At 40.1% G+C, this 27560-nt stretch overlaps 7 protein-coding genes across 11 annotated transcripts; 3 read left to right on the top strand and 4 right to left on the bottom strand.

The window, feature by feature from the left end:
• The first annotated feature begins 672 nt into the window (after nt 1-672).
• On the top strand, nt 673-1385 carry LOC6562572 (NADH dehydrogenase [ubiquinone] iron-sulfur protein 6, mitochondrial). Its single transcript, XM_001988384.3, has 3 exons — nt 673-876; nt 977-1153; nt 1220-1385. Exons 1-3 carry the CDS (start codon nt 745-747, stop codon nt 1289-1291), a joined length of 381 nt encoding a protein of 126 aa, XP_001988420.1. The 5' UTR covers nt 673-744; the 3' UTR covers nt 1292-1385.
• Nucleotides 1386-2885: 1500 nt separating this feature from the next.
• LOC6562573 lies at nt 2886-5264 on the bottom strand. Its single transcript, XM_001988385.3, is given in 4 exon segments — nt 2886-3814; nt 3873-3987; nt 4428-4627; nt 4976-5264. Coding segments are annotated over 4 exon segments (1242 nt in total). The 5' UTR covers nt 5044-5264; the 3' UTR covers nt 2886-2955.
• Nucleotides 5265-5854: 590 nt separating this feature from the next.
• LOC6562574 (protein insensitive) lies at nt 5855-8191 on the bottom strand. Of its 3 annotated transcripts, none has more exons than XM_032736138.1 (3): nt 8045-8191; nt 7119-7177; nt 5855-7041 (listed from the first exon to the last, which is right to left on the bottom strand). In XM_032736138.1, exons 1-3 carry the CDS (start codon nt 8106-8108, stop codon nt 5908-5910), a joined length of 1257 nt encoding a protein of 418 aa, XP_032592029.1. In that variant the 5' UTR covers nt 8109-8191; the 3' UTR covers nt 5855-5907. The 3 variants fall into 3 exon arrangements, with proteins under 3 accessions (XP_032592029.1, XP_032592030.1, XP_001988422.1); XM_032736139.2 differs by lacking the exon at nt 8045-8191 and adding an exon at nt 7367-7567; XM_001988386.3 differs by lacking the exon at nt 8045-8191 and adding an exon at nt 7376-7566.
• A 205-nt stretch (nt 8192-8396) lies between these two features.
• On the top strand, nt 8397-9957 carry LOC6562575 (early boundary activity protein 2). Its single transcript, XM_001988387.3, has one exon. The coding sequence runs from the start codon at nt 8551-8553 to the stop codon at nt 9751-9753; it is 1203 nt and encodes a 400-aa protein (XP_001988423.2). The 5' UTR covers nt 8397-8550; the 3' UTR covers nt 9754-9957.
• Nucleotides 9958-10207: 250 nt separating this feature from the next.
• LOC6562576 (probable NADH dehydrogenase [ubiquinone] 1 alpha subcomplex subunit 12) lies at nt 10208-11442 on the bottom strand. 2 transcript variants are annotated; one of them, XM_001988388.2, is made up of 5 exons: nt 11400-11442; nt 11246-11341; nt 11005-11182; nt 10430-10514; nt 10208-10367 (listed from the first exon to the last, which is right to left on the bottom strand). In XM_001988388.2, the coding sequence occupies exons 2-5, from the start codon at nt 11338-11340 to the stop codon at nt 10300-10302; spliced, it is 426 nt and encodes a 141-aa protein (XP_001988424.1). In that variant the 5' UTR covers nt 11341; nt 11400-11442; the 3' UTR covers nt 10208-10299. The 2 variants fall into 2 exon arrangements, with proteins under 2 accessions (XP_001988424.1, XP_032591622.1); XM_032735731.1 differs by having other exon boundaries at nt 11396-11402.
• Nucleotides 11443-11501: 59 nt separating this feature from the next.
• LOC6562577 (actin-related protein 2/3 complex subunit 5-A) lies at nt 11502-12382 on the top strand. Its single transcript, XM_001988389.2, has 2 exons — nt 11502-11829; nt 11901-12382. Exons 1-2 carry the CDS (start codon nt 11617-11619, stop codon nt 12141-12143), a joined length of 456 nt encoding a protein of 151 aa, XP_001988425.1. The 5' UTR covers nt 11502-11616; the 3' UTR covers nt 12144-12382.
• A 487-nt stretch (nt 12383-12869) lies between these two features.
• LOC6562856 (dynamin-1-like protein) lies at nt 12870-17934 on the bottom strand. 2 transcript variants are annotated; one of them, XM_001988390.3, is made up of 8 exons: nt 17686-17934; nt 16303-16447; nt 15549-16213; nt 15012-15463; nt 14592-14952; nt 13414-13633; nt 13138-13349; nt 12870-13070 (listed from the first exon to the last, which is right to left on the bottom strand). In XM_001988390.3, exons 1-8 carry the CDS (start codon nt 17785-17787, stop codon nt 13014-13016), a joined length of 2214 nt encoding a protein of 737 aa, XP_001988426.1. In that variant the 5' UTR covers nt 17788-17934; the 3' UTR covers nt 12870-13013. The 2 variants fall into 2 exon arrangements, with proteins under 2 accessions (XP_001988426.1, XP_032591620.1); XM_032735729.2 differs by having other exon boundaries at nt 16291-16447; nt 17686-17892.
• Between the last annotated feature and the right edge of the window lie 9626 nt (nt 17935-27560).

Raw genomic sequence — 27560 nt, 5'->3', positions numbered from 1 at the left:
TAGTCGTGTAATTTTATTAGTTTTGCGCTCATCGATTATTTGTTTAGGATGCTGTGCAGCAGGAGGAAACGGTTGCCGTTATAGTTACAGTTATGGCCAGTTACATGACGGGACATAATAATAAACATGCCAACTAAATTATGGAACAACTGGCAACCCTTAAATGCAGTGCGTTACGCAACTCGACAACTCATTGCTATTTTGATACATATTGTTACCAAATATAGAGCTACAAAATATAAATATATATTTGGTAAACTATTTTTATAATTTTAATATGTCTTCCGTTGACTTTCAGGCAAGTATTTCGATATATTTAGAGTCCCGAAAAGCATTTAAGTATTTTCGTGCTTAAAACTGAAATACAATCTTATCAAAAAAAAACAAAAAAAAAGGTAAGCATCCAATCAGATTCCTATTCGAATCAATAGCGTTGCCACGTCGTTGAAAAAAGTAGCTGCCTGCCACTGTGGCTGCTGCCGTGACACAACACACAATTCACAGCAATTATGTATCGATTTTATTGATGTGTACCAAAAATTACGCAGATTTCTATTCAAAACAATAATTAATAATAGTATAGTATAGTTGGAGTCATGTTGCACAACAACGCAACGATAGCAGTTCCACTAGTTCAAATGAGCTGAGTTATTTGTCATCGCTAAACAAGTCGATAATTTATTGGCGCATCTCTAAAACATAGCAAAATTTAGGCAACAAATTTTGAAGAGCTAACAGCATAAAATGGCCAGCAAGCAGTTGATAAACCGCTTAAGCACAGTTGGATGCCGTGGCCAGAATTGGCTAACGCCATTGGCCGTCGTGCGCAACTCGAGCACACGCGACGACATCCAGACTGTCACCCACACTGGCCAGGTGAGTGCTGCTGCTGCTGCTGCCGACAACGAACAGCTGTTGAGGAGACCCGATTACGCAAACAAAAATGTCAAACAAAATCTTTGGGTTTTCATTGTAGGTGTTCGACAAGGACGACTATCGCAATGTGCGCTTCACGAATGCCAAGCGCTATGTGAACGAGAACTGGGGCATCAAGCTCATCGACGAGCAGCGTCCCATTGAGACCACGGAGCGCGTTGTCTACTGCGACGGTGGAAACGGGCCACTCGGCCATCCTAAAGTCTACATCAATCTGGTGAGTTGTGGCTTATGCGCTGCTTTGACTCAATAATAGATGATGTTATCATGTGTTGTTTCTTAGGATAAACCTGGCAATCACATCTGCGGCTATTGCGGCCTGCGTTTTGTGAAGAAGGATGACCATCATCATTAGAGGCTGCTGTGGAAACTAGTTGAAGCTGTTGAATATACTATTACAAAATAATAATAAAACCTAGAACTACCGCGATAATTGACGGCACTTCAAATCATCAACAGTTCTTTTTATAACGGAATAAATTGCATGGATTATATGACTATAGCTTGTATAATGGACATTCGACTAGCGTTCACTGTTCGACACTACATGTTCGACTGCAATCAGTCAAAGTAGAATAGAACTTAGCATTTTGGTCAACAAACTGTTAACTCTAATCTTCAACTAGTTTGGGTTCTTCTAAGCAAAGCTAACCATTAACAAACTGAGAAATTGTAGAATGCATAATACAACTGGACATAGATGAACATCGAAGGAACTGTAATCTTCAACTAGTTTGGTCATCAAATAAAGTCGAGTCAATGAAATCAATCCATTAACACTGCTTATAAGCCACTTTTGATGAAGGCTACTGGTTACACTTATTGCCTACTCAATTTTCATGATATATTCTTATCTGAAAGTATCCTTTATCAAATTAAGAGAAGAAAAAAAACACTCTTTAGCTTGTTGCACTTGTCTATTGTACAACATTATTTATTCACTTGCATATTGTTGAATGACATCTAATACAAATGTATTTGTTGTTCGCATTGTGGTCTATTTGTGTAATTAGTAATTAAAATATGATCAACTAAAATTAGTAGCTTTTTGTAAAGTAAATCATATGAGTAAGTATATAATATATTTATGCAAATAAATCAGTTGCATAAGCTAAATAATTATAAATCACAAAGAACACAAAAAAAAAATACATAATAATAATATACATATATAAATGGTATATATGTGTGTAGATCCGATCACCATTTAACTTATTGGGATTGCATATGTATATATATATATATAAGAATATCGAAAATAAATCAGTATGTGTATATATAGATATATATATATATATATTTGTATAGGTCATAATTATGCTTGTTAGCGGTATACTATAGAATTTGGTTGCATTTTTGTGTTGCTTTCTTGTTGTTATATGCGTTTTGTAACGGTTATCTTTGTTACTACGGGCACTTTAGATGCTGCACGCTCCAATTGAGACACAGATAGTACCACGAATAGAATATAAAATACAAAATAATAATTTTGTCCATCAAACCGTTAGCCGTCGGCTGTCAGCTGTCAGCTGACTAAAAATCAAGCTCGTTTTTCCGACTGGCTAAACTCAAAACAGAACACCAACTCCGAGCCTGAACTGAACGACACGAGACGAAGATGATGCGATCCGACACGAAGAGGACTCGTGTGTGAAACGAACTTTCGTTGCTTTCATCGCCTTCGTCTTCGTCTGTGTCGTTGCGCTCTCTCTCTCCGTCACTCTCTTTCTCTCTCTCTCTCTGGGCGCGCTGAGATGCGATGCGATGGGAATCGTCCCCTTGCAGTAATGCTCTGGAACTGAAAGTGGGAATGAGAGCCGCTGCTCCCAATACACACACAAGCACGCACACGCACACACACACACATCTGGACGCGCGCACACACGCAGGCAGACAAACGGCGACTTTTTCTCAAAACGGAAAACGGAAACGGAAAAAGGAACGCCGTCGCTGCGGAAATAATGATCAATATATGGTCAATCAATAATCGTCGTCATCTGTAGTTGTCTCAATTGCGTTTCATCTAAAAATGCACCAACAAACACTGAAGAGAATGTAAACTAAAATGTAATAGGTTCTAATTTGGATGATTTTGATGTTGTTGTTGCTTTTGCTGTTGTTGTAGTTGCTGTTGTTGTTGTTGTTGTTGTTGTTGTTGTGTGGGACTATGTTGCCGACGAATCGCTTTTGCTTATATTCATATTGTTGTTGTTGCTGCTGTCGCTGGAGTGGCAGCAATGATCGCTTATCTTGATTGGGGCAATAGCTGTTCACCACTGGTCACCAGAGGTTCCTGGGCATGGCGTAACCTTCTTTTGTCACAAATATATTGCGATTCATGTTCGCCACACGATCAGCTCCAGTACCAGTTGCAGATCCAGTTGCTCCCTCTCCGACTGCTGCTCCCAGCGATTTGGAGGCCAGTCCATCCTCCTGGCTGACAGTCGTCTCCTTGCGACCATCTACGATGCGAGTAACGGTTGTCGTCTTCTGGCCGGACGAGTCCTGGGTGACTTTGGTGGTCTCATAGCTGCCATCCGGTTTGCGGATCGTCTTCGTCATGACGCTCTGGCTAAACATCTTCGGGCCCTGATAGGTGCCATCGAAAACGCCACCAAACGGGGTCATCGGTGTCATGATGCTGGGCTTGCCGGTCGGCGGTGGCGGCGGGGGGCGTGAGGGTCGCATTACGCCCGGCTTCAGTTCGCCATCCGCATTGAGGGTGCCATGGATGCGACCCATGATCAGCTCCTCATCCGAAAGCTTGAAGCGAGGCAAACTCTTGCGCAGACCACGTTGATTCGACGGCAAAATATGCTCGTTGCCTTCCTCCGGATTGAGACGCTGTATCAGCGAGTACAATTGATCCGGATAAATTCTGCACAAATTAAAGATTAATAACATATATTTCACATCGTTTTTTTATAGTTACTTACTCTCCATCCAAATCGGTGTCCAGCGCACTTGCCTTCTTCTGAAACTCCTTGAGTATCTTGCTTTCGAATCCCGGCTTCAAGAAGTCCTCCTTCAGATTGCGCTCAACGCCAGCATCTGTTGAGGGGCATTTAGAGTGGATTAAAATAGGTTTATAAATATTTATGCAAATAAATAAATAAAGATGAAAACAACAAGATAATAAATACATAAATCGTATATATTTGTGTAGATCTGTTCACTATTTAACTTATTGGCATTGCACATTAGAATATCGATTAAAAATCATAATTATATAATTTAAAGTGGATTAGAAGAAGTTAAGAATAAAACAAAATATTTTAATAAGTTAACCAGATATTAAAAAGGGCAATTAAAACTAAAATTTAAATTTCTGAATAATTCCTTAAAGCTTATATTAGAAGACTGTACGTATATATTTACAATATTCAATAAAAAATTAAAGACTTCGTTCTGATTAGATAAGATAAACAATTTTCAACTCCTATTAGCAATAATTCAACCTTAGCGAGTGTTTACTGTATTGGGAGGCCTACCCTCGTTGTTCTCATGTATCGACTCCAGGAGACGCTGCAGTTGACGCTCAAAGTGTTTTTCCATTTCCATTGGGCTGGTGAAGACCTGGAACGCAAACTTGCGATCATCATCGAAGAGTTCATCATCCGTTTCCGCCTCCTCAAACCATTGCGGCTTCCTGAACTCATCCTTGCTCGAAGCGGATGCGGAAGCGGAAGCGCTGCACCAACAAAAAAGAAAAATACACAAAAAAAAATGTAGTAGGTGTAGTAGGCGGCTTTATCAAATACACCAAATACAGTTACGTCAGACACACACACACACATACGACGACCGCCAACTCCCCCTCGACCCAACCACAGGCAAAGTTCACTTCAATACGCAGCCTCCGCAAAATACACACACACACACACACACATATGCATGCAGGCGCCTGTGTATATATCCTGGTAAAAAGTGTATCTATCATGTGGCAGGTGCCTGGTGCCTGGTTTATCGATCCATCCACACAAAAAAGCCGCTGCTTCAATTTGCAGTTTTGTGCACTTTTTGCATACTTAATACTCACTCTTGCTCCTTCTGCTGCTGCTGCTGCTGGTCAAACTCCGATTGGAACATTTTCTTCAGTATATCCATGGCGAGATTGTTGTTGTTGGTATCTGGTTTGTTGTTTTGTTTATTTTACTTTAACCTTTTTGTTGGTTGGCCGAGCAACACAGCGTTCTGAATTTATATAGAGAAAGAAAAAACTAAAAGAACCAAAATGACGCAAATAACAATAGTGTTGGCTAATTTGTGAGAAAGTCTCGCTTTTCTATACACTTTTCTATTTTTTAGTTTTCTTTTCTTTCCTTTTTTCCTGATAATAATTGTATTTGTGTGCAGAGAATTTTCAAGTATCCTAAAAACCACCACGACAAAAACAGAAATTGCTCGATTTGCCAGCCAGCAAACAGCTGATTGCTTGGCGTTCCGCTTCGGCTGTTTCACATGCATGCATTGCACACACTCATACATACATACTCGCACAATCATGCCAGCAATGAAATGGAATCGAAACGCACTGGAATTAGAATATGGCGCGTTAATTCAAAAAACAATGCTAATTAATTAGAAATCAGCTGATATGGGTATTTATAATAATTTATTCAACTCGCTGCTTTAAATATATGAATAATTTCTATATGTGATGAAAGACGAATGGAAACCCTGATTACGACCTGAAAATCGTATTCTTTAGCTTCTCATTTACTGTGCGGCAATCTTAGAATTGTTTAACATATATCTTTTTTTGTTGTTACAATATTATTGTAACTATATATTTGTTATCAGTTTATCGGTTTAGTTGTTGCAGTTGTCGGCTTCAACTGCGAGATCTTCAAATTTGTACAAATACAAAAGTTGCTGGCTGGTTTTCTCTTCTTTTCTTTTTTTTAGTTTTAGCTTGCTTTTGATACTTTTTTGGCAATTGTTTTTTTTTTGTTTGTTTTCTTAAATTTCTTAAAGTGTTGTGTATGAGATATTCTCCTTGTTGTCGACGTTGCCGCAGCGTATGAACTTTTGGACCCTCATCATTTTATTCTCATCGGCGCATTTGGTTGTGATCGCATTGCGAACTTCCTTTTCGCTGGCATTCGATTTGTGGGTCACCGCAAAGATGATGTCCTGTACCTTGAGCGGATCGAGCATTGGCTTGAGCGGCTTGTGCTGACCCTTAAATGCCGGCGACGGTTTCCCCGACATCGAGTGCGTCGCCAACATTTCCCGATCAAAAATGGCCACCAGCAGTTTGCGAGTGGCCAGCGAGGAAACAGACCAATTGATATTCTCAAAGATGCTGGCCGGGACGCGAGTATCATTCGGTCCAATGGACACCATCACATTGTCAGTCAACTGCTGTTGCTGCTGCGGCAAATAAGATTCCTTGGGGCGACTGTAGCTGCGTCGAGTGGGCAGCTTGTACTGGACATTGTGCGACTGTGGTGTCGACGTTGTCCGAATGCTATTGTTATTGTTTTCCTGCAGCTCCAGTTTGCAGCGTTTGTTTAAATGCCCTGTGGAGGATTCACGCTTGCCATACTGCTGGTGCTCCTCGTTGCCCAGGCAGATCTCCAAGCGATCCGAGTCAGCCGATGTGCTCAGACTGTTCAAGCTCTCTGCAGCCAGGCGTATCTCGATGGCATCCGCATCGTCGCCCTTAATGATCTTGTAGTCAATCACCTCGGGATGCTGCTGGGATTGCCCCGCCGTGGAGGCTGGGGCAGCTGCACATATCACCGAACTGGGCGGTGTCAGAATCTGTGGCTGTTGTTGTGTTAATGGCGCCACTGTTGGTGGCGATGGCGATGTGGCGACAACTGTTGACATTGCCGATTGCATGCGTGCCGATGTTTCATGTATTTGGGACAAGAGATCCGTGTGCTCCTGCAGCTTAGCCTCCAGGTAGCGCACCTTTTCGCGCAACGCATGATTCTCCGCCTCCAAATTGGTATCCTGCTGATCGAGGACGCGCAACAATTCAAAATCCTCGCCAGTGGTTTGTGTCCACGCTGTGAGCAACATGGCCGGCTCCTTTCCGTTCCAAAGCGATTTGTCGCGTACATTTATAAAATTAGCGCCATTCGCTTGCAATATCTACAAAAAAAAAAGATTCCTTTTTTAATATAAATACGTATTGCACTTCTGTAGGGAATAAATAAAAAAAGACTTACATGTGGATCCATTTTGGTGATCCGCTGTTGTTGTAAGCGTCTCGCTGGCTGAGCGTCGACTGTGCAAAGAATTTGGCGGCAGAATATCACAAAGAAAGAAGGGAAAAACAAATGCGTGAAATAAAGTACCAAAATGCATGCGAGAGCGAGAGAGTGATAGGGGTAGTTTTATAGTTTTTAGCAAAAGACAAACAACAACAACAATAGCAACGGGAATACGCACGGCACAATGCATTCCAATTACTTACACATGTTACCTGGCAAACAAACCAACAGCAATATCCACACGTACACATATATGTTATATTATTGTGTGTGTGTGTTGTTCTCTCTCGTTTTCTAGCCCTGTCGTTTTCAGGTAAGTGTAAAATTGCTGAAATGGGACTTTCTATATCCCAACTGGTGCGGGACCAATTTTCAATGTCGCTTCGTTTTTTTTCTTTCTTCCTTTACGTTTCGCTGCCTGCTTTCGCTGCCGCTCGCTGCATACATCTGATTCGCGCGGGAGCTGGCAAGGTTTAATTTGAAGGCGAACAGAGTTGTCGCCCAGCAGGCAGCTTTTGGGAAATATTCATGTTTCCACTAAACGCCATTAGCATCAGCCACATTTATTTTGTAGGTTATTCTATTTTTAGTAAATGTATTATATTTAAACAGAAAAAAAATATACATATATAAATATATACGTTCATAGAGAAGTCGCTTAGCTGTAACCGGTTTGCAGCAGTGGAAACGAAGTGGGACTAGTTGTCATACAAAATGAAATATCCCTTTTGGAACTGCAAGGGGCAGAATGCAAAAAGTGCTCTAATCGGAAAAATAAAAATAAAAATCAACCCCTATGCAGGCAGCTGTGGAAGTCATTAGAGCATATAGTATGAAGGAATTCTTAAGCAAAATCTACTTGTAACAGGTAAAATGCGTACCTTTTGTTAAGCGCTCTTTGTTGTAATTCTGTAAACTCGATTCGCAGAAAAACTCAGCATGCATTTTTTGGCAGGGGCAAAATGCTTAAGAATGAATATTTCTTATGCTTCGGTTCGCTTTGAGATATTTATAGGCCATGTTTTGAGTCCATTAAATTGTGTCTTTCGTTCTAATAGCAAATCTAATTTGACTTATAAATACAACGTATTTTTAATGATTTTTTCTATAAAAAGATTTTAGACAGCTAAAGAAAAGAGTTGTAAATGAAATGCATTCCACTTGAGTGGTCTCAATTTCTTGTCATATCGACAACTCTATTCGCCATCTGCAAAATAACTGTTAATCCTAGATCATAAAATTCGCACAAAGCGAGTTTTAAAGGGAATTTATTCAAGGACGCACGTAATTGTAGCTTAATATTTAAAAGAGAAAAAAAAAAAATAGGAAAAACCCTTGCAGCTGCACAAAATTTAGTTACCTGATCTATTTTTCTGTTACCTGTTCCATGGCGAATATTCATAATTTCGAGAATAAAAATGACAATGCTGAGGAAATTTGCATGCCATTTCTCAACCAGCCGCAGACTTGGCCAGAACACGCGCTACGAGCAAATTTCGCAGCTCATCACAATCCACCAAATCCGCAGAGTTTGCTGCCATATCTGCATCCGATATATACGTATAGCTATCAGCAGTATTTCAATCAGTTTGTGCCCTACATTTACGGACTAATCAATCCGGTTGTTAATTGCAATCTCAGCCAGCAATCGACGCCATCCACAGAGATGGACATTGAGAAGTACATCAATTATGAGCTGATCAAGCAGAAGGGTCTGATGCGCAACCAGAATCAGCGTCCTCGCATCTTGAGTCAACTGCAGCTGCCCACCACACGCAGCAGCATCAGCATCAGCAACAAGAAGAAGCAGGAGCAGCAGCGACGCATCATCAATGTTGAAGTGGTTGCCATGGCGGGCAGCACAAGGGAATTGGTCAAAACCCAGGATGACATCGAACCCTTGCCACCCGTCACAGCCGAGTTTAGAGCGAGTGTGGCCAAGATCGCCAAGAGCCAGCAGCATTATACGCAACTCTTTGGCCGGCTGACGAACATGTTGCAAACGCTGAATCGTCGCTACGATGGCAACGAACCGGAGCCGGAAGAGCAACAAGAACAGCAGCAGCTGATCGTTGAAGAGGCACCGCCGCCGCCGTCGAAGCGTGCCCGTCACGACATGTCCAGCAGTTCGTGTGAATCCCACTTGGATGTGGAAATCAGTGCGCCACCAGCAACGCATGCCCAGTATCCACTGCGTGTGAAACTCGAGAACGGCAGCTCCATATATGTGCTCGGCCCGCATGGCACCCACATCGATGCCAAGGATTATGGCCAGGTGTTCTGGACGAGTGCACCGGTAGCGACACGCTGCCTGCTCGCCGCCGTCTTCACCAGCGATGAGCTGGCCACGCACACACTTACCGGCAAACCATCGCCGGCTTTCTATGGTCGCGAACGGCCCGCGAAGAAGATGTTGGATCAGCGCCGGGTCGATGACATCATTGTCAGTGTCCGGAATCGGACGGGTGGCAAGGAGCGACACATTAGAGCCACCATTACCACCAAGTGTGCGGACACTGCCAAGAAGTACAAGCGTCGCGCCAAGAAGGCTGGCAAGGATACTGTGGTTGTCAAGGACGAATCGATTTGAAGTCGATATATGCTTAAAATAAGTTCTTTAGCTGGATATGATCGAGCTATAAATATATACAATACAGTGATCGCTCGCTAAATAGTTAGCTTAAATCCTTTATCCTGATTTTCTATGCAAAACAAATTCATACTTTACTGACGATTTTAGATTGCTAATTGTTCTTAAATACACAATAAACAAATTGTTTGCCGCAATAAAAAAGTTGAAGTTTCCACTCTAATTCTTAGCAGTTGAAAGTTTTGACTTCCATTCAAATTTTTTCCATTTTTTTCTATAATTTTCAATTTATTAAATTCCAGACTTTTTACAAGCTCTATTCACGAGTTTCATCAAATTCTGTCTTCAAAAATAAAAATGCGCATTAAACAAACTTTTTAAACCACTGTTTAAATAAGAACTAAGTAGACATAACAAACTAACTTTTGCAAGTAAAGATATTTAACTAAAGCAATTATGCTGCGGCTTGTGTTCCTTGAGGATCTCTTTATTTTATATAATAACCATTTTATGCTAACGAGTTTATATTTAGGCCTGCAGAACTCCCTATTTCTTCGACGATGGATTCCAAGCTTCGATTTTGGGAGGCGTTGTGGTGTAGGGCATATAGGACTCTGTGGAAATACAATTTTATATTGTATTTGTATGTGGATTAGTTGTTCAACGATATAGTTACCCTTGGTGCCGGACAGATTCTCACTGTGATCCGCAATCCATTTGTATTTGGGACGACAACCATCGCGAATGGGTGGCAAATCGGTCTGCAATGAGGAACACAATATAAATACTCAATTTAAATAAGATTGCACGACGAGAAGATACCTCGGAGTCAGCAGTAAATGATTATAACAAACTTGATGATATAAACAATTGAAATGCAAGCACCTCGTTATAGTAACAACTCTTTATAGCACCACTAGTAACTTTCGCTCGTTATAGCAACAGAAAATCCTTTAAGCAACACCCACTTCTTTTAGTAGGTCCGAATTTTTATAGCAACAACCCTTCATAGTAACACTCACTCCTTATAGTAACGCCCAATCTTTATAGTAACATCACCCACAATTTGTAGCAAAATAAACACTTTATAGGAACACTGACACCTTATAGCAACACCCGCTCTTTATAGTAACATCCGATAACTCTTTACAGCAGCACCCATTCTTTATAGCAACACCCACTCTTTATAGCAAAACCACTCTTTTAAATGGCCACAGGTCTAAGCAAAGGACAACTTGAAATAAATCTTACCTTGTAGTGCATCCAGCCAAACCACTCGGCGGGTATTTGTGATCCATCGTACTCCATATTCACATGGGGTGCGAACTCGACCCAGCGATTTCTGCCATAGAAATAGTAGGGGTTCTCAAAGTACTTGTTGCCGTACTTGTCTATGCCAATTAACGTGCCCGTCTTCAGGTCGTCATTTCTGTTTATATGCGAATTTAACTTATTTGCAAATTATATAAGAGTGTTTCTTGCGCTGATTTACCTGTATAGCTTTAGATAAGCTTGCTTAAAGCCGCCCGCCTCGCGTATTGCCTGGAACAGTCTGCCCAGGCGGTTGATTCCCAAAAAGTTGGCCATTCTACTTCGTCAAATGTAAATAATATAATTTTGTGATTATTTCTAAAATAAAAACTTACAAGAAGAGCAAAACAATGTTGCCACTCAGCTGAAGCTGTTTTTGCTGCGCTGCGAGGGCTGCATCGAGTTATTGACCGGTGTTGGCAAACAATCGATAAGAAATTGTTGCAACCCTGCGTTGTTCACATCTGTTCGCCGAATTGGTCTTTCGTGAATCATTTTGCTTGATAAAAGAAGTAAAACATTGAAAATTTGTGAACAAATAGCAATCGAAACATGGCGAAAAACACGTCAAGCAATGCATTTCGCAAAATCGATGTGGATCAGTACAATGAGGACAACTTCCGGGAAGACGAGGGCGCTGACAGCGCCGCCGTCGGTCCCGACGAGACCGAAATCACCTCGCTGCTGACAAAAGGCAAAAGTGTCGAAGCGCTGCTCAGCGCACTCCAAAATGCCCCGTTACGCTGCAAAAACCAGCACGTTAAGGTAAAGATAATCATAAGTTAAGCATCTATATGTTTATAGCAGAGCTAAACAATTTGCCAACCCATTTGCAGGACAACGCCCTAAATATAACACTGCGCGTGCTGTTATCAATCAAGTCGACACAAATCGATCAGGCCATCGATTCGGTGGAGGAAAACGATCTGATCGATGTGCTCATGAAATACATTTATCGGGGCTTCGAAATACCCACAGAGGGCTCCAGCGGACATCTGTTGCAGTGGCACGAGAAGGCATTCGCCAAGGGCGGCGTCGGCTGCATCGTTCGAGTACTCTCCGACACGAATCGGGCTTAGAGGAGGGACTACTGTATTCTACTTACAGGGACCGAAAACAACCAGCTAATTTAGTCAGTCAGAAATGTTGTGTGTAGTGTCTGCCAAGGAGGAGGATTACCATCCAATACCAAGAACGAAAGAACGAGAGAGAAGAGAGCCAGTCCTAGTTTGATTTTGCCTCAATTACAAATGACAAAGTTTTCCAAATTAGATTTTAACTCGTATTCAAGTATTAAAGTTTTTATTACAAAACTGTCTTCTTCTTGTGCACTGCTTTTTCATATTTAAATATATGTTTTTATAGCCTGGGAAATGGGAGGAACCAACTGAAGAATATACGAATATATGTTTGAACATCGATTTACTTTTCACTGTATTTTGTCAATCGTTTGTTTCTTTTATTTGACTATTCAAAAATGTAATAAGTGCATTGATTAACTTACAAATGAAAAACAAACCAATCACAATTCGGTCATCTCTTTTCACATGCAACATTGTCGAATGAATTCATAGAGCTGGTTTGATGATGGGAGGAGAAATGCTTGTAGAACATGAAATACTCTCTATGATAACGACAGCGATAAGAAAACGAAGAAATGTTTTAAATATGTATGCATGTATGTATGCTTAAATCTATTATAATGATGTCTGACTTAGCGCGTATTCAGAATTTGGTGCTAACTACAATGCGCTAGATTTCTTTTTCTTTTTTTTGGGATACATTCAACGAAGCGAAGAATCTGATTTGTTTTCTATGTTTATAGTTGTAGTTGCAGTTGTCTTCAATAAATAGTGCGTTAAATGTGTTGAATGCTGCTGCCCAATTGCTGCTTGGGATTTAAGTCGAATTTCCGGGTCCAAATACACACACACATAGAGAGACCCACACTACCACATATGAGTCTCGCGTATTTCGCTGATAATGTGATTTGAACGTGTGAGCGCCTAAAAATTAAATAGATATTTAATTAAATAATTGTCGAAATATCAAATAGAATGTGGGGCAAGTAACCTTTAACATATCTGCTGCTTCTTTGCGGCGTATCGCAATGTGATCGGATTCATTCAGCAGTGTTTCAGCCTTTTCCGATTTATACAAATGGGTAACCAGCTCACTTTGCAAGTTGTCCTTAACGTAGTTAACCAAGAAATGCATAATTGCCTTTGGTACTGAGTCTTGTATGGATTTGCGCACAATATAGAAATACGATTTGATCAGGCGCTCTAAAAAAACAATGAAAAATAAAATGAGTTTGGGAAGCGATGCTTGTTTTACGACTCAACTGACCAATGACATCACAATCCTTTTGCTCCTTGTCGGTGAGGCGACGCGGATTGTGCATAGCCGGCACATCGGGCAGCAGATTAACGGGCTTCAGTGGATGCATCATGTTGTTGTGCACCGGCGTATTGCTGGCCGAGTTCTCAAGGCTGTCGGGACGATTGGGCGCGGGTGGTAAAATGTTCGACAGCCACGAGGAGCCCGTTGAGTTCTCGCCAACGTGATTCTAATAGAAATGTAGATTAAATATTATTTACAGCAAATATGCATATTAAGTTAATTCTCGCTTAGGGGTATCTCAGTTTATGTCATGGGCTGCAGCTGTGGTTATGTGAACAGTAAGTCATACTGGGTATTAATAATCAAATGATCGCGACTCTTTCATTAATAATGCATGTTTCTTAAACAAAGGGTAATCGCTGCCATGCTTACATACCCTTGACACAATCAGCCCATAAAATGTTGAAGCGATCTATGAAAATAAGAGTGTGTTCAGACAAAGGATACTCCAAAATCTAGTTTGTGTGCAATTGCTCAAAAATTAATATCATTTTAAATTGCATGTGTTTTTAAAGCAGAAACAATCAGTTTGAAAAAAGGTATATATAGAAAAGATCTCAAATATTTTGGGAATCTCACTTATTGAGTGTGATAGGGTCAATTATTAATTTGTAATTGCATTTACTTTTCTTAATTAACTAAAAGAGACCAAGCTAATTGTGTAGTTTTAAAGATCGATAGATTGTTCGTATGAAAGCTATAACATAGTCCGATATTGATTTATTATTATTTTTTGTTTAGTTTGGCTAGAATAACTTGATAAACCAAAAAGCTGTTCATTCAAGAACTCGTCTTATCGTTCCTAGAGCAGCTATATGTTATAGTAGTCCGATCTGGACTAATCTGGGAAGCTATAAATACGCATATTGGTTAAAGTTGGCACGAATATATTGGTACAAAAAAGTGTTTCTTACAAGGCACATCCTTTGACCTATCGTTTCTATTATACCTATATGATATGTTAAACAAAAAGGATTTAAAACAAACCCTTGCTTCAACAGTTAAATTGCTGCTTTATCCATTTACAAGACTTTCACAATTGAATCTCTGCTTAATACAAATTCTTCTTTAAGTTAAAAGCTGGTTTTTTTTCTCGTAGCTATCCTTAAAAAAATGTTTGTTACCTGGTCAGCGACATCATTTTGTTGTTGTTGCTGCTGCTGTTGTTGCTGCTGTTGTTGCTGCTGTTGTTGTTGTTGCTGTTGCACTGACTGCTGCTGGTTCTGCATGGAGCTGTGCATGGAGCCCTGCGTCGAAAAGTTTGTGTTGCGTGGCGTATTCTGGCGTCGCGACTGGGAATACTCGTTGTCCGTCTTGAGTAGACTGGGCACAAGTGCGGCCTCCTTGTGGAAGTCCGGATGCTTTGTATTAATGTACGCCAGCTCGATGGCCACAATGTTCTCGACCATCACATTTGTGGCAGGCAGACGACAGCGCAACAGTTGCGTCACCACATCGACAATCTTCTCATGCAACTTGGGAAAACTGCAAAGGAATAAGTTAAAATTGCAGTTGATATTCAATATGGAATTATGTTTAGCTACCGCAGCATCTCCTGTTGCACCTCGTTGCCGCAGTGCTGCACAATGCGTTGCATTTCCTCGTGTATCAGCTCCACGCAGCGCAGAGAGGGCTCCTCCAGCCGCCGTATTTGACGCTTCACCAGCAGCTCGAACGACACCTCGGGCACAAACAGCGCTGGTCGCGGTCCCGTCGCATTCCTTATAGCCGTCAGTATGTCCATTTTGGTCAAGCCGGCCAGCGGGTGTATCGAGTCCAAGGTGCGCCCAAAGATCTCATGGAAAATGTAACAGAGACGTGCTCCACCACACAGCTCCGTTGTCTCAATATTCCGGGCCGTGCCCTCAATCGTCGAGCAATAGGCGCTGGAGAACTTTGTGATTATGTGCAGCAGCGTTTGGCTCTTGTCCGAGACATCCTCGCCGTAAGAGTTAAGCAGCGATTGGAATTGCGTGGCCATAATGTTCACGCGCGTCTACAAAAGAGGAGATATTTAAAATGGCAAGTATAAATATAAATATTCAGATTTATATATAATTTCATAGATTAGTGACTCCAACCTTAAGATCGGGCAGGCAGTCGCGTATGTGATGCATCAGCAGGCGGTTAAGCGTCTTGGCCAGATACGGTGTGCCGTTGCGTGTGGCCAGCGTGGGATATTTGCGCTGGAGGAAGGCCGCCTCGTCCTTCATCTGTTCCTCGATGTCCTTCTTGTCGATGATGTCCTGCTGCGAACGATTCATCACACCGATGATGCCCAGCTTGACGGGTATGACGCGACCGCACAATATATCAATGGCATCAGTGCCGGCATCCATGAGATCCAGTTTGGTGACGACGGCCAAAGTGCGCCTGCCATCGGGATCCACATCTTTGGCCAGCTTGAGGGCCTCACTCGTTGCCATGTCCGTGTTGGCCGCCGTTACCGCCAATATTATCGAATTGGGATTCTCAATGTATTTGACGACCAAATCCTTGATTTGCAACTCAATATCCTCGGGCTGATCCCCGACAGGCACCTTCGTTATGCCGGGCAGATCCACAAGCGTCAAGTTGACAACGCGAGTCGAGAATATCTTCAGATTAATGGGATCCGGGCATATGCCCTTGTTGTTGCCCGCCACACGTTCCGTGTCGTTCTCGATCTCCAGACGTATCTCATTGAAGTCCGTGAAGCATTTCTTCGTGTGCAGAAAACGTCCCCATTCCTCCGCATTGACTGTGCCTGAAAAAAAGTATGGCAACCTATTAAAATCTGTATTCCATCAGAGACTTCTTCGTCTCTCTCTTTCTCCGTCTCACTTTCTCTCTCACCATTCTCGGCCGAGCGATGCTCACGATCCTCCAGCGGGCAGTAGATCAGCTGCAGTATTAGCGGACGGCGTGTGACGATGCCCGTTCCACGTGGCAGAAACGAACGTCCGACAATGCTCTCAATAACGGAACTCTTGCCCGAACTCTGCAAGCAGCAAGAAATTCATAGTTAGCAGTGTTGTAAAACGCTTTCGTATTAAGCCAGCAACAATAGAGGCTGCATTCTCTCCCACTCTCAGTTACGCTTCGTGTGGAGTCGAATGCAAGCAGCCGAACGAACATTCGAGCAGGATTAGTGTGTCGCTGGGCTTCGTGTTGACAAGTCCTCTCCTCGTGTTTATTTATGTGCGCACATGTGTGCAAGCCAACAACACTTTTACACTTAGTGTTAGTTCTTATTATATCTCTAAATGCAACCAGGAAGTCAGCCAGCGTTTCGATTATCGCATATAAATACAATTAGGTGCTTATCAGCAAATTACACAATTTCTGACAAGCGGAGTTGGGAAAAAAGTGGATTTGGATGAGGCAAGCGACGCAGTCTTGGGCGTAATATGTTGATCATCTACAATTAATGAACGCTTCGTTTCAAGAGTGGATCACAATTTTCAATTGTCTTGCAGGTTTTTGACATAACTCTGCTCGATACCAGTATATTTCCCACTATGTTGTCTTGGATTAATACTGGGAACAGTAAGATTCTGACAGCAGCGCGCCTATTTGTTTTATTAAGATATCTTTATGCAAAATTTCAATCAATGATATTTTCTAGTTGTAAATAAAAGTATTTTATTCTGAATTTGTTATTTTAATATGTGCATAAAATAAAGTAGTTTTTTAATTGATCTTCGTCAGATGTGAATCTGGATTTGTTTATGCTGTCAGATGAATCAGAATGCATTACTATAATACGCCAATTCAGCCTTAATTACAGCAATGACAACAAAACCACAGATCGCAATTGAATGTGTGTGTGCGTCATGTGTGTGTTTTTTTTATGTTTTGTGTTGCGGAATGTGTGTGTCAGCAGCAGCAGCAGCTGCTTTTGCTCTGCATACTGTGCAAAATATCGATTTTTCGTAAGCAGCTGCGTTCGCCTTAAATTACATAAACATTATAGTGGAAAATACTTAAAGCGGGCTGCTTTTTAATTTAGAAAGCCAATTGTTATTCTTATGTAGTACGTGCCGGCAAGAAGGCAAGCCCCGTTATATAATTTGAAGTATGTCAAATTGTACAAAGTGCGTTGCTGTGCGCAAAATTGAACCGATGATGACAATCACAAAATATTCTCGGCTAGCTCTATTTTTGGTGTTTGGTGCAGATTCAATATTAATGCTGCTGGCGTTGCCAAATTGTTCCTGTTGTTGTTGGGCGACTTACCTGACTGCCGAGCACAACAATTTGCGGCAATTGTATTGAGTCAGAGCCGACGGTATTGAAGACATCTTGTAATTTGTTGATAACTGGAATTAATGCTTCCATTTCCACGGTCGGCTGGTCAATAAGTACGCTGGAACGCTCGCTTTGTCACAATCAACAAACACTTCACTTAATCAATAAGCTTATTATTAATATATGTAACACATTAATACTACGCGTTGCTCAGTTTCTTTTTGATTGACGCGAGAGTGTGTGGTAAAATCTTTTTTTTTGCAAATTTATACAGGGCTGCACTAACATTAAACCCGCAACGAGTGTTGCCACATCGTTCAAATAAGGTGCATGTATTTTTCATCTACAACAATAAAAGCAGAAAATGTAAATTTTTTTTTCTAGAATAAAAACCATCTGCATACAAACCAACTTTTTTTTGTGTTGATTTTGCAATACTCAAGCTATTTATGCTGAAGCATTTATTTGTATTAAATTTCCCAGCAGTGTTTGAATAGTGCGCACTTGTCTGACTTATCGATAACATTGATAGCAATACATTGCCCGCGTTACGAAATTGTTTAAAAACTGAGTACTTATCTTATCTATATGCATAAGACTTTCTGATTATTGTTTAAAACAATTTGATTTATATGAAACAATGCGCATGCACATGATGAAATCGATTTAAAGAATTGGCTTAAATGGATGTAGGCATGTGCCTCGTTAGACTTAACTCTTTAAATTTAACAATTGTGTTTGAAATAGCCACAACCACAAAGACATCCGCTGAAGCCGCAATGTTCGATTGAAAAATTTAACAAAGTGGCAGGCAACAATAGATTGCTCCATATCCCTCCATCCATTCTCTGCTCCACACTTATCCGTTCCACGCTTTTATGGTTTTCTATTCGTTCGTTTTTTTCTTCTTTTTTTTTGGCTTTCGTCTGACAAACAAAATATGTGGACGAGTGTGTGTGTGTGTGTGCTTGTGTGTGTGCCTGTGTGTGTGTGCTTCATTGTGCAAACTTAATGATATGTGCCCAGCCCGAGCTTCAGCTAGTAGAATGTCCATGTCGACGTCCAATACTTCAATATATACCCATACAAACCACCACAATTCACAGTGCATTGTCGGGCCATCTCAATATATTCCACTTTGGCTTCAGATAAAAACTGACCAGGACCAAGGGAGGCATCGCAGGGGAAGACGGGGGATATAAGAGAAGAAGAAGACATCCATTCAAACAGCCAAGTGGTCAGAGGCACAAACAGACGCACACAACTCGCAAATAGCAAATAGAAAAAGGAACAATTGAGCCTCGAGCCTCCGAGTCTGCCTCAGATTTGCATGTGGTGCAGTGGGTGGTGGGTGGTTTGATGGCTTGTTAGTTTGTTACACGTATTGGTTGCTGGCTGGCGACCTCATTTTATCTGTCGATTTTATTGTATGTATGCATATCAAGGCTCAAGGATACTTGCCACTAGGCACAGAGCATTTAAAATTTGATAATGGCCCCAAATGGACTCGAATATTCAATGAATGCGTTTCGACGTTTATTTGCCTTATTTGATGGCAATTCAGTTAACTCTTTTGTGACGATACTCATTAATTTGAATGCATTAAGTGTGTCATCAAAGCCATTCAATGTGTGCTAATGGCATACTGAATATAAACACCTTAAATGGATGGGCAAACGTTCTGGAATGGTCCAAGACATATGACAGCTTTTAACTTAAAGCGAATGCTTTTCTATGTGTGCCGATGGAGTGCAGGATACGAGTACCCAAATATCTTATTCCATATTGGTTTGTCTGCTGTTGATCCCTAACAGATGTGCGAGTATTTTCAAAGATAAGTCTCTAGACTAGATAAATTAATTAAGTAGAATGGAAACATAGAACTAATTAACTAATTACATTAATATTATTAAAGTTGAATTGAAATAGTTCCTTGAAACTCTCCAATTCGAAAAGGTTGGAAAGTTCTTTTGAAAGCTTTCACTTCTGTTATAATTGAGTTCCTTTATATTTAAACAATTCGTAAGCTCCTTTGAAAAGCTTAAGTCTTGGAGTAGTTTCATTGAGCGATTATATTTGTATATTTGTGTTCATATTTTGTATATAAGCTAGTGTCATTGAGGCATTATTTCCAAAGGTGTCTGACTTGTGCTTGGTTTAACTTTAGGCTTCCAATTAGCAAAGGTTGGACCACACACACACATGCACACACATACACACACACACATAAAAACTCAATGGTGGAGTGGGCATATTTGAATGTCTCATCAAATTCACATTGTTGGAAGCAAGTTTCTTATTTGCGTTGACAACTTGCCAAAAATATGCGCAACGCTGACAAAATTTACATACACACACAGATACATACATACATACGTACAATTACATGGCAAACTTGTCGACATTTATTGCCTGGAACAGTCGTGCGGAGTCCTGTGTCTCCACAGACAGCCAGGCAGACAGACATAGTATCCTTAATGCCATTCTCGAGGTGACTGAATATTAATTTGATAATTTTACGCTCGAATGCAAATTTTGGTGTCGAGTCTTTTGCTCTCTAATTGACTGACGAATATTTTAAATATGAATTTCAAATGAAGTTCAACAAATGTTTTCGCCATTTTCCTTTTGTTCTCTTTTATTTTCTGCTTCGTTTTTTTTGTTGTTTTTTTTTTTTGGTTTCCTGTTTCAATTATAATTGTGTTTGCTGATGATGATGATGATGTAAACGATAGTCACTGCATTTAGCTGTTGAAAATGCGTCAGCGGAGCCCTGCATTAATCATTCGAAAGTAATTTTGCGGATTTGCATGCGTTGCAGAAAACGATAATTTTCATCCATCATTTTCAAGTGTTTCCGCAGGATTATAATAGCCAGATAGACATGCCAGAATGGGTAGCAAGCGGAGCATCCGGCTGCCAGCCAACGAGCCTGCCATTCTCTGTCTGCTTACCCATCAGATGGCTGTCTGTGTGTGTGTGTGTGTGTGTGTGTGTGTGTGTGTGTGTGTGTATTCTACGCTCATTATCCTTCGTCGTCGTCAATTATTCTTGTAGCATAGCACTTGTCGAGCAGCTCGAAGGAGCATACAACTGCTGCTCTTACATTTTGCTGATGAGCTCGCCAGCTTCTGCATCAGTTTCCACATTTTCCTACCTCCCCCTCCCCCTCCTCCACACTCCTCTGGTCGCTTAATTTATGTGGCATGCATTGCTCATTTTCTTGGCCGCCTTTTGTAAATAGCATCTTTTGGGACGCAAGTTGATCAATCGCATAGACCGCATCCATCCATAGTTCAGTTCAGTTCAGTTCCGTACAGTTTTCGTTTTGCTTTCGGCTTCAGTTTGCAGTGTATTTACATTACGTATACGACATGTGTGCAACGGTTGGTAGAAGTTGGTTTTGGTTTTGATTGCGCTTGCCACACAACTCTGTAGCAATAATGAACTTGGATTTTGCCTTGTGTGTGTGTGTGGGTGTGTGTGTGTGCACTCGGCCTTGTATTGTGTGCTCCACTAATGACTGTTGCACAGTTGCACAGTTCCACAGGCCGCCAGGGCTATCGGTGTGCATTGGAAATGTTGTGGCAAGCGGCAGTCTCAGTTTGGCAACTTGAGATGATTGACTGCAGTTGACTTCATGCAATATTTTGTGGAACGATGGCGATATCTGAAAATAAAAGTTGATCAACAAAGACGTATAAAGGGAAAAATAATTGGATGTGCAAATATACGTAGAGTATTAAAGACGAAGAAAGCGAAGAATTAATGAATCCTTTTACGGTGCACTGTTTGTATAAAGCTAGCTGGTATTCAACGCAAATTCTATTTATTCTCTGGTAGCTGCTAAAGTATTTCTCAAAAGTTGAGGAAAGCTCAACTTCTGCTCTTAATTGTCAGCATTGAAATACGATCAATGATTAAATTTATGCACATATATAAGTATATATATGTATGTATTGGCTGGGTATAGTGTATTTCATAATCGGATAATCGTGATCTAAGGCACTCCCTCTTTTTAAATGAATTCCAAGTCAAAATCAATGCCTACCAAAAATTGTGCTTATAAATTTAAAAGCAGCATGAAATGAAATATGAAAAAAGATTAAGAAGATGACGCATGACTTATCAGCAAACAAAAATGCCGATTCACTTTGGGCTTTCCCAAAAAAAATAAAATTAGAGAGCAGCACTCACTGTTAGTGTTATCAAAGCAAATTTAGTAAACGTAAAATCTTTAAATAAATCTTATGAATCTTTATATATATTAACATGTATTTACATAATTATATGAATAGCATTATTAAAATTGAGAATTCATTGAGACTTTAGAATCAAGTCTGTATTAAATGCGTACTAGCTTAGTTAGAGTTAAAGATAATGATCTGAGGTACACCAATAGGGATGAATGAACTTTATTATCACACTGCGGGCAGTTTAGCTTTTTGATTGTGTTCAGAACAGTGTGCCTTTTAATTATGAATAATTTTACTATGCGAAATCATTCGGTTGAATGAGAATTTACTCTCCACAAACAGACCAAAAATACGAACTAGTAAAACACTCAGCAGAAGGAAACATTGTTTTTGAAAAGAATTAATTAATTATGAGACGCTGTAATATCGCATTTCTGGCCAAGGCAATTTTTGAAATTTTGGCAACATTCTTAGCAGCCAAATTATCGCACATTAGGCAAGTCATTAAAACGTCCAACACAATTCAATTTATGGCAATTTGCGAACTTCCCAGCTAACTATCTAGCATCTGGAATATGAGTCTATGTGGTTGGTATTCTGTGCTGGCTGCAACTCAACTCAATTGCAATTCTCTCAAGTCTCAACGAGCAGAAAGCAGCAAAAAAGTATCTGTGAAGTTTGCAGATGTCGTTGCCAAGTCGCAGTTGGCCATTAATTAGGCCAAAACGGCTGTTGCCAAATGCGCAGATGCGAAATTATCAGGATGTGACACACATGTTTTCGTCGCAGTTTGGTCTGTTTAATTGGATTTTGTATAATTACATACACTACACCCATTAGAGATGGTTAAAGAGGGTTTACTTAAGCTGTCCTCAATTATGCAACACACTGATAACAAATCATTTATTATAAATGATTAATTAGCATTCCAATATGTTGGACAAACAGCTAATAGTTGCTAACTTTCCTGAATTTCCATTGAGAAAAAAATGTTTCAATACAGATACAATTCTTTTAATAATATTACAAATGTGCACTCAATCAAAGAATGTATTAAAATTCATTTGTTAATCAACTCGACAGCAGTTTTACAGCCTGATTCTACTAACAACATATCTGCTGTGTATATTTCTCCATAAGGCACAACATTTTATATATTCAAGAATCGAAAAGTATGTTGCGAATGTTAACAATTCGCCACGAGTAACGATAATATAAGAATTGTCATAAATCGCTATATAATTGTCATAAACAGCTGTCATTTCAAGAAAGCTATGATAAAACACAATTATAATTTATTAAGTATTTTTAAATAATTTTTTATAACTTTAAATAAAATCTTTTTCATTCTTAAATGAAATGTAGCAATATATGTTAATTAATTGTCTTATTATTCATTTTACAAAGACAACGAACAAAAATGCTTATTATCGGTTTTATATTAGCTGTTTTACCAAGCAGTAATTTTGGCATTCACATGTTGCACGTAGACTCTTATTGGATATGCGCAATGTGGAGAATGTGAATGCAAGAAATGCAAGAAATACTATTAGCTGCATTTAGGGTATAGTCTAGATGAATATTTGATGCTGATTGCGAATAAAATATAACCAGAGGCAGTGGCAAACGGCAAGTGGTAAGTGGCATGTCGCAAATCGCGCTTTACGCGTTGCGAGTTGAGAGCGGCGACACTCAAGTGTAAATTTCACTTGAACTGATAATTTCACTCAATTTGTGCGCGCTGATGAGCAAAGTTTTCCCATTTGCATGCGACTACGTGTTCAACCAAAACCACGCCTAAGGAACCCACGCCCCTTCTCCATCCCGCCGAAATTATTAGATTCAGCCGGGTGGCATTTGGTGGTGTGTGGTGGTGGCTTGGTGGTGGTAAGTTTTCATCATTTGCTGTCAGTTTCGTCGTCGTCGTCTTCTTCTTCATCTTTGGTTGTATGGCTTTGATTTTTTTCTTCATTTCTTTTTTTTTTTTTGCTGTCGTCTTTGGCGCTGACTTGAAGGTGCCAATTAGGGATTTCCGCCTCAATTACTTTTTGTGAGCACACGAATACCCAAGTTTTGTATGATTTTCGCATGACAAACTTGAAACTTGCCACACCCCTACCCGATACCCTCCGCGGTGCTTCCCCTGCCCAACCAACCAAACTGAGTGCTGCTTCCGTTTCCAGAGTATTTACTTCCTTCAAAAATGTAATTGAAGCAGTGACTGTCCACAGAATCAAAGAACAAATTTTCAAAAAAAATCAGAAGAAAGTAGAAAGTTTTATGCATGCCAAAAGAGCTCGTTTGCATTTTACATGTTCCATCAGCAGTTGCTAAAATAGTTTGTGCGGCTTAACCACGCAACCAACGCGAATCGCTGATGAGCAAGCCACAAAATTTCAACGGTGAATTCGCGATGTGCAACAGCGAATACTGGTAATGATTTCAGGCTAAGAAATGCAAAGCTTATAGCCGCATTTGTATGCCAGAATAATGTCAGGCATGTGACGGATGACATTCTTGAGAATTTTGTAGATTTGAATCACTTAATGAATTTCGAGCTAGGTGTAAAATATTTTGAGGTACTTAAATTGACGCCAATGACTACATTTAAAGTCTTCTAGTTTGATAGAGGGTTAAACTGATGAAAATTTGTAATATTCCTCAGAGAATTAGTACAAAGTGTGTGTTTTATTTTCAGATTTGAAAAAAATAAAAATAAATAAAATAATAATTGCGTTGAAAGATTGAACTTTTTTTTTCTGAGTGTATAGAAAATAAATTAGTTTGAGAACTATCTGAAAAGCAATAAATAAATTGGCTTAAGATGTCACTTTCATTGTTCTTATTTATAAAGGCAGTCATTACATTCATCAGAAATTAATGATTAAATTTATGTAAAATATGCTAAAATAAATTGCAATTGATTGCAATGCAACATCATCATTATTCAAGATGGTGCTTTAATTGTCATGCGAAATGAAACTAAGTTCAAAGCAAGTCGATTATCGACTTCAATCCAACGGAATTTTGGCAATGCTGTTGGCCAACAAGAAATGTTCTTCGTCTTTGCTTGATTATCTTCGGGCCTGGCTTTTTGGTCTTTTGTTCAAGTCATGCTTCAGTCTGGTTAGCACTTAGCATTATTGCAATGCAACGAATCGAAGTTAATAGAATTGATTTACTTGAGGCGAGGAGAAAGCCGTTTGTATGACGATTTTCATTTATTCCTCTGCTCCTCTGCTCCTCCCCCTTTGGCGTTGGTAAGATTCGCTTAAGTGTAATTAAATTCGTCACAATCCTGCGGCTGCTCATCGTTGAGGTCGTCAAATGGATTGATTTATGATGAGATGCCGTTGCCCCTTGGCTTCAACCAGCATCCATCCATTCATCCATTCATCCATCCATCAATCCGTCTCTCTGTGGCATGACATAACAAATGCTGTTGTTGCTGTTGTGCTGCTTGCACGATGACAACACACATAACACACACATGACTTTTAAGAGTTTTGCTGCAAGATTTGAAAATTAATTTGGAAAAGTTTTTGGCTCTGTCGCAGTTACCAGTTCTCAGTTCTCAGCTCTCAGCTCGCAGTTCTCAGTTCTATGCTTTATTTATATTTTATATTTATTATTTAATTTTCTTTCCGTTTTATGTTATGTACTTTCTGCCTTTCTGCGTCTTTTTATGCTTGACTGCTGCTGCTTCGGCTCCCTGCTGTGTTGACGGCAAAGTTTAATTTTTATTGTTGTTTGACTTTGTTAAATGATTTTTATTGCCTCCTTTTTTTTCTGCGAAAGCGAAGCCTTTGTAAGAATTTAATAAAAACTGCTGGCGACCGTATTGCCAGGCAAACAAATGCACAATGCTTAAGCTGAGCCACAAGCCGTACAAGCCAACCAATTTTATTTCAACCAACAAACACCCCAACCTACAGCATTGAGCCCCAAGCCACGTTGATGTTGTGTGCACTTTAAGATATATGAGTGCCATTTGATTGTACCCAAAAACTGAAACTTGCAATGGGTTTTCCCCCACTTTTCATATGTCAAATGCAAAAGCAGCGCAACTCAAATTTGTGTCATAACTCATATGACGCCGCGTAATCAAATTGATTCAGGTAATAAGTACAAAATGACGCAAACTTGGCCAAAAGCCACAACAAAGTCCGCCAAGCAATTTGTAACCGCGCATTGCGCACATTTTCTATTTCCAGCTAACTTTCCTCCCCAAAGATGAATCAAAGTCACCACAAGAAAGGCGCCAGGCACTTTTCGAATCTCAAGCGTTTCAGGGTGTTTGGACAACTTTCGGCAAAAGAGTGGAAAATTTCATTTTCAGACGGCATTTTATTTTATACATTTTTCACTTTTCATATTTTAAGGTTTAAGGCTTAAGTTCAAAAAGGAGCTGAGCTAGATTTTTAAACAATTTGAGTTTAACCTGGACTTGGATGATCTTTAGAAAATATATGCACATTTTATACAAGTTTATCATATTATCTTAGAATAAAGAGGAGATATCCTGATCATTAAAATAAACTTTACTATACTCTATTTACAATTGAAATAAAGCGAAGAACTTCAGCTGAAAATATAAATTAAATGACACTCTTAAAAGGTCAACTTATTATATTGTTAACTATCTCTCACTGTCTCTCTGGTGTGATATCTATTCCCTATTTTGGGAGAGGCTTGCTGTGGGCTGAACACTTAATCGGACTTTTCTTGCATTATTTATGGCCATGATTTAAAATGGCAGCTGGTTTAATGTGCATTATTGGGCATTTTACAAATTACGGTTATTCAATGCAAGCTTATGCCAAATGTGTTTTGTGAGTTTCAACTGTCAATTACAGAACTGTCAACTGAGAACTGGAAAACTGCAACTGCAACTGCAACTGCCCCCCTTTGATTTGTGCATAGGACAATGGTAAATTAAGCAAATTGAACTGCGTTTCATACGACCAAATGCTATGAATGGCTGTCAAACCATCAAAGCTAGATTAGATAGCCAACAAACACTCAACCTGCCCGTCCTCGCAGAGAGCATCCCCTTGCCCGTGCCACGCCCACAACTATTCTATTCTAAGCTGCATTTGTGTCAACTGTTTTGTTATGGATGCTTGCATCACACAACTATATATCTCTTTCACTACATATATAGCACTTTTACTCATTTAACATTGCATTTCCCAAAAAGGGGGTCAAAGGTGGGGGAAGGGCGAGGAGGAGAAGGTGCAAGGGGTGTCCTATGGCAATTGTGTTGAGGAGCACAATGTATGTGTACGCATTGCGTCATTACGAGAGATACGCCCCATTGTTCGAGATGAAACAAAGCCATAGACCAAGCACTGCATCAGTCCTTCCTCCTCCTCCTCCTCTCTACTCCTCTCCTCTGCTAGCTTTCTCTTTTGATGGGGCCCATAGTTTTAATCTCACTAATGGCAGACCAGGACCAGGGAGGACAACAATTGTTTTTCGCTTGTTGCTGCTGTGCCAGTAACTGAAGCTGCAACCAAAGCTGCAGCTACAAAATCAAAGACCCTATACACGTTAACCTAAAAAAGAATAGTTATTCTAGTCATGCCGTAGTTTATATACCCTTGGAGACTGAAATTCAACGGATGACATTTAAATTTTTGTGAATTAATATTAAAACCAATCGAT

This window comes from Drosophila grimshawi, unplaced genomic scaffold (assembly GCF_018153295.1).
Source record: "Drosophila grimshawi isolate 15287-2541.00 unplaced genomic scaffold, ASM1815329v1 contig_1377, whole genome shotgun sequence".
NCBI lineage: Eukaryota > Metazoa > Arthropoda > Insecta > Diptera > Drosophilidae > Drosophila > Drosophila grimshawi.
The sequence above is the reverse complement of the archived record's forward strand: the minus strand, read 5'-3'. Positions and strand labels throughout refer to the sequence as shown.

What these genes read in the sequence shown, in the direction of transcription:
- LOC6562575 (XM_001988387.3), top strand. Translation starts at nt 8,551, where the DNA reads ATGGCGAATATTCATAATTTCGAGAATAAAAATGACAATGCTGAGGAA.
- LOC6562574 (XM_032736138.1), bottom strand. Translation starts at nt 8,108, where the DNA reads ATGCATGCTGAGTTTTTCTGCGAATCGAGTTTACAGAATTACAACAAA. An exon ending in CAAAGAGCGCTTAACAAAAG is followed by an intron (nt 7,178 to 8,044) that starts GTACGCATTTTA and finishes TTCTTTGCACAG; the next exon opens with TCGACGCTCAGCCAGCGAGA. An exon ending in TCACCAAAATGGATCCACAT is followed by an intron (nt 7,042 to 7,118) that starts GTAAGTCTTTTT and finishes TTTTTTTTGTAG; the next exon opens with ATATTGCAAGCGAATGGCGC.
- LOC6562576 (XM_001988388.2), bottom strand. Translation starts at nt 11,340, where the DNA reads ATGGCCAACTTTTTGGGAATCAACCGCCTGGGCAGACTGTTCCAGGCA. An exon ending in GCTTATCTAAAGCTATACAG is followed by an intron (nt 11,183 to 11,245) that starts GTAAATCAGCGC and finishes GCATATAAACAG; the next exon opens with AAATGACGACCTGAAGACGG. An exon ending in GAATCTGTCCGGCACCAAGG is followed by an intron (nt 10,368 to 10,429) that starts GTAACTATATCG and finishes GTATTTCCACAG; the next exon opens with AGTCCTATATGCCCTACACC.
- LOC6562577 (XM_001988389.2), top strand. Translation starts at nt 11,617, where the DNA reads ATGGCGAAAAACACGTCAAGCAATGCATTTCGCAAAATCGATGTGGAT. An exon ending in GCAAAAACCAGCACGTTAAG is followed by an intron (nt 11,830 to 11,900) that starts GTAAAGATAATC and finishes ACCCATTTGCAG; the next exon opens with GACAACGCCCTAAATATAAC.
- LOC6562856 (XM_032735729.2), bottom strand. Translation starts at nt 17,787, where the DNA reads ATGGAAGCATTAATTCCAGTTATCAACAAATTACAAGATGTCTTCAAT. An exon ending in ACTGCCTGCCCGATCTTAAG is followed by an intron (nt 15,464 to 15,548) that starts GTTGGAGTCACT and finishes CCTCTTTTGTAG; the next exon opens with ACGCGCGTGAACATTATGGC. An exon ending in GTGCAACAGGAGATGCTGCG is followed by an intron (nt 14,953 to 15,011) that starts GTAGCTAAACAT and finishes ATTCCTTTGCAG; the next exon opens with TTTTCCCAAGTTGCATGAGA.
- LOC6562572 (XM_001988384.3), top strand. Translation starts at nt 745, where the DNA reads ATGGCCAGCAAGCAGTTGATAAACCGCTTAAGCACAGTTGGATGCCGT. An exon ending in CTGTCACCCACACTGGCCAG is followed by an intron (nt 877 to 976) that starts GTGAGTGCTGCT and finishes TTTTCATTGTAG; the next exon opens with GTGTTCGACAAGGACGACTA. An exon ending in CTAAAGTCTACATCAATCTG is followed by an intron (nt 1,154 to 1,219) that starts GTGAGTTGTGGC and finishes GTTGTTTCTTAG; the next exon opens with GATAAACCTGGCAATCACAT.